Source organism: Brachyhypopomus gauderio, unplaced genomic scaffold (assembly GCF_052324685.1).
Source record: "Brachyhypopomus gauderio isolate BG-103 unplaced genomic scaffold, BGAUD_0.2 sc83, whole genome shotgun sequence".
NCBI lineage: Eukaryota > Metazoa > Chordata > Actinopteri > Gymnotiformes > Hypopomidae > Brachyhypopomus > Brachyhypopomus gauderio.
The window spans coordinates 725,001-730,000 of NW_027506904.1; the positions used below are offsets into that span (position 1 = coordinate 725,001).

Sequence of the window (5,000 nt, forward strand, 5' to 3'; positions counted from 1 at the left end):
TTATTATTATGTTGTGGTGTGTTTTGTTATTATTTTTGTTGTGCCGTTACTGTGTTTTGTTGTGTTTTCTGTTGTATCTTTTTTAGGTTTTGTTTTATTTCATAACGTCCCGGTTGAAGTGGTGGGGCGATAAAATGACTCCACTCGTTCTGGTACAAACTGGACTGCTCTCCAAATGGACTGTATTGGGCGAGAAAATAGACAAGCCTGAGACTCCTCCCAGCTGCTACATTCAGCCAATCAGCAGCCAGCATATGCTACACCACATCTGAGTGGTTGTTGAGTGCAGGTTCCCACTCTAGTGGCCCTCTAACACCCTCCCATCTCGACCTTGCTGCAGCAGTGGTTACGGCAGTATTGGGACACACATGTGTGGGAATCTGTATCGGCGGATAAGTGGAGCGGATCTTACGGACTATGGGAACCTGTAGTGATAGGACACCGGCCTCAGTGTCTTAAAGGAAAATCTCATAAATTAAACAAAACACTTCCTGGTTCTCCTGTTCACACAGTGAAAGTCACACATTTTGTGAAAGCACACACACACACACACACACACTCAAACACACACACACAGTCACACACAAATACACAGTCACACACACAGAAAAACACACACAGTTAAAGGACACTTTAATGACCATCGTTGTCTATGGTATTGTGCAAAAGGCCACCATTAGATTTGTTGTTTTAGCAAGGGTGTTATGACCATATATAATTGATCCTCAGTCACTATATGAAGATATAAACAAAAAATACAGGAAATGGGTAAACAAAATCTTTAAAATATATATAGTTCTGAACAAAATTGCTTCTACAGGCAAAGGTCAGTATTTAGTGTGGCTAACATTCCCATGGCAAAATGAACATGTTGAACTCTTTTGGGGCGACTGTCCTCATGTTTTCTGAAGTAATCTTCTGTTACAGTTCCAGTCAGTTTCCATTCAGGTTTAAGAAAGCACGGTTCCTGTTTTTGCTCAAGTGTAAGGGGAGGTCACACTAAATATTTGCCCCTGTAGCCTATAGAAACTTCTTCCCCCCCCTGATTTTTCTGTTTTTTAATACTGCAGTGCAAATCCCCTGTATCTTCTGGCTGTATTCAAACGAAGAGAGAGTTATATATGGTCAGTACACCATTGCTAAAGCAACAAATCTAATGGTAGCCTACGCATTCTACACAGTATTGTACATAGTGTAATATTTCTTGTTTTCTGTATTTGCATTTCAAAAGCAAGGAAACAGGGTGATTTCTCAGTTGGGCCTGTTAAAGAAAACACTTCATGACTGCAGTGAGTTTAACTCTGGTTCAGCCTGTTGACACTTTATATTCATTGTGAAAATGTTTATCAAAGCTGTTCTTATGAGCAGCAGGTTTACAACTGTCCTTTGATAATGTATATATTGATGATTCAGATCTAATTTTAATGGTAGACTTACAAATACGTGTGAAATGTGTTATGATGTGAAATGATGATTTGTTGTAGCTGTATCGAGATGTGTTGATTTTAATTCTTAAAAACATTATCGTTTGATTGTACATTTTTATTAGGCAATTTTGTCATACATACTGTATGGTCATTTTTATAAAAGTTAAGTCAACATTTAATCTGTTTAAACCCTTGAGACTTAAGGACAGACAAATTTGTTGAATAAAGAGCAGTACTGAGAACCTGATGTCAAGACTGCTTGACCCTTTCTAGGGACTTTCTCATCCGTCGTTAGTGAGTGGGGAAAACAGGATCAGACTGCAGGTGTAGCACTCAAAACCCGTCTCCATCCCTCTGTCCTGCGGAGGTGGAGGAATGGAACTCTGTTATTTTTCTCCTATCCTGCCAGGACACACACACACGCATATACACACATACACACACACTGCAAGTTTGTGTTCTTTGGCTCTCTCATTCCCCCAAAGATCAAAGTTGCTTTTTCTAGTTTTCTTTTTACACTGCACAGTAAACTGTAAAAGAACAGTATAACAAAACATTTGCTGTTTGTTAGCTGGTTCAAACTTCAGTTAGGTTTGTGTGTGTGTGTGTGTGTGTGTGGGTGTATGGCCCCATGTGGAGTGGGGATTATTAAAGAAATCTGAGCCGCATGGTGTGCGTTTGTGTGTCTGGCTGTGTGTCTGGGTGCCCTTCTGGTTTCCTAAGTACAAATAGGACCGCATGGATCACCGAAACCCCGGACAAACGCAGCTGGTGCATCATGAAAGTGTTAGTGGCAGGTTGCTATGGTGTGGAAATATGTGAGGGAAACATTTGAGGGGTTGTTTATCTGAACGGTTAGCCAGGCAGAGTCGCAAACCTGAAGTCTGAATGAGTGCTTGTTCTAGCAAAACCATTGTCTCCTGTTACCGTCTTATGTAAATTCGTAGGCCTGCTGATGCATTGTGGGTTTCCGTGCTACTCTGAGTTCATCTGATTATAGGTCCTTTTAAACTGTATATCTACTGCATTCTTTCTGCTTTAGGACTATTTTTTTGGGGAGGAGATGAAATCTGAACTCTGAACAGAGGAAAAAATCTTATTTTTCCAGCTCTAATTTTTTTTTTATCCTCAACTCTGCTGCGGGTTCATGCTAGTTGATTTTGGATGTTGAGGAAGCTTACTTCTCAACTTGGGAGACCACCATAAGGTCAGGGGAAGAGACGCCTTCTCTGAGGAACTTCACCCTTGTGACACATTTAATGTTTGTACAGAGTGACGAGCCCAGAACAGCCTAGTCACCTAGTTAATATCTTCTGGAGGCGTGTTTACGAAAGTTATGTCCATGACTCCAGGTTGAGATTAGGGTATTCAATGACATGGTCAGGATGCGGCCTGAAAAGGCCATCAACACTTTGGGTGAGAAACGCAACGCTCCATCGTACCATCTACAGCCATTAACCTTCAGAAGCCCGAAAACAGCTCTTCTGCCATTTGATGAGGTGAGAGAGCTATTTTCCACAAACTAGCATTAAACTGGAGGAAGGGGGGTGGTCGGTTTGTGTTATTTTTGGGTCTGCGATATTCACTTTCATGCGTACTGGCACGACTGCGCTCCAGAACAGGGCCCCAGTCGCGATATTGCTGTGTAACCGAAACCCAATCCGGAAAGACGGTTTGTCCACTCCCCCTCCCCCGACTCTTCCCTCGTTGGCTCCAAGGATCAATAGATCACTTCCTCTGAGCTCGCTGGATGAAAACAAGTGTTTAAAAAGTCGGCAGTGGTCGTGGTTTCTTGCAGACCGGATGCAGACGCGCCTGCGAGCACACACACACACACACACACTCACACACACACACTTTGGTTGTAGTGGCTTCGGTTCTGTCCACGAATGTATTTAAATGAGAATGAATGGAGTGATGTAGAAGAGGTGGTTATGTCGGCCGGTGTGTGACCTATTACATTTATTGACATTTAAATAAACTTTAAATCGTGTAATTGTGGTTTATACATCTTAGGGTCACAGGGAAACCCTTTAACACCGTGACAACATATCTCGCTGTGTTAATAAAGGATCACTGTGTGTGACTTGCCTTTGTTACTCTGACACTAGTAACATTAATCAGCAATAACTGTTAATAACCCGAGTCCTTCAACATGTGTGGATCAATACACTGACCTGACCTCTGCTCCGCCCCTGGCTCTCCTGCTATGTTAGGGCGTGACCCCTTGTGACCCGCTAAGTACTTGATCTCTCCATCCACGTCTTTTTCTTTCTCTGTCGCTCACTCTGTCTCAACCTCTTCACCCTAGCCGACTGCAGTCTGAGCCCTGCCGCTAAACTGCATTTATAACGATCTTCACTGCAGACATTGACTTGGGCCACCTGTCAGTAGTCTCCAGGACCAGTTGGATTGTTTTGTGTGTGTGTGTGTGTGTGTGTGTGTGTGTGTGTGTGTGTGTGTGTGTGTGTGTGTGTGTGTGTGTGTGTGTGTGTGTGTGACGTATGTGAGTTGATCTGCATTGTCGATGCTTTCTGTTGAAACGTGACCCAAACTTCACTCCATCAGCCAGGCCGACTCCGTTTATGCCGGCTGTACAACAGAGTGGTGCACAGCAAGTCGGTAAACACAGCAACTTTCAGTTACCAATTAAAAGAAGCTCTAATCTCTCGCACTGAATTGTTCACAATTGGGCACTCAGTGTTCCCCTAGCACACCTCCAAAGCCATCTTGGCATTGTTGTGAAAGCCTGCATGTTTGTTTTCCCGGCACGAGACGTCAGTGGTGATTCACGTGACTCTCCGTTAAGCGTTTTCCGGTACGAGCTACGTCATCGCTCCAGCATTGCTTGCCGGCTGGGAGCGATCACGCGGGTCCCTTTCCACCGTGGCTTCGATTAGCATTAGCATTGGGGAACGTTTCTCTGAAATGCTCCCATCTACTTTAATTGGGGTGATTTCTAGAAAGTTCTAGAAATCTTCTAGAACACTGCAAGTTCCTTTCATTTTCCTGTACAGTTTTAGCATTTGGAATACACCCGTATCCAGATAACCTTATATAATATTGATATGATGCCCCCCCCCCCCCCCCCCCCCTCGGGCAGCCAGGTGAGATACAGGAACAGGAGCGTGCTTCATTATGGCAGATGTTGCAAAGATGTATCGCTTCAGGGTTCGATCATCACAGAACCAGCAGAGCTCCAGTCACACATAGGACATGGAGTCTTCCTTTTTACGAGTTTTAGGTCTTAAAAAAAATTTTCTGTGCCGGTGTTTTAATAACAAAACAAAAGATATCTTTAAACATGCAGCATTCCTTCTGTTATGTGTATTTATCTATGTCTGGGTTCCCCCAGGTTTTAGCTTCAGTATTTCCGTATTCCAAAACAGAATGGCCCTCCGGGTCTTGGCGTTCGGTGCCGGGTGGAGACAGAGGCCAGGGTCTCAGGACGGGCATGATGTTTGCCCCTGGGGCTGTTGCCGTGGCAGCCTCTGATGACAGGTTGGTCCCAGGGGAGCCTCAGTAAGGCGGGCTCCCCGGATTATCGCCGACAGCAACCTCAGGAATGTTTTC

General features: G+C 44.1%; 1 protein-coding gene and 1 pseudogene across 4 annotated transcripts in view; both read left to right on the forward strand.

Annotated features, from left to right (window-relative positions):
- Positions 1-5,000, forward strand: part of LOC143493230 (uncharacterized) — a 181,951-nt pseudogene that overhangs the window by 109,011 nt on the left and 67,940 nt on the right.
- ntrk2a (neurotrophic tyrosine kinase, receptor, type 2a) overlaps positions 1-5,000 on the forward strand; it is a 28,264-nt gene that overhangs the window by 12,712 nt on the left and 10,552 nt on the right. Inside the window, exon 12 of one of the 4 annotated variants that reach the window (XM_076991504.1) lies at positions 87-1,674. The exons of the other annotated variants lie outside the window; for them this stretch is intronic. Coding sequence (XP_076847619.1) covers positions 87-133 — 47 coding nt within the window. The 3' untranslated portion in view covers positions 134-1,674. Of the gene's footprint in view, positions 1-86; positions 1,675-5,000 lie in introns of those variants that run through there. 4 annotated transcript variants of the gene reach the window in all.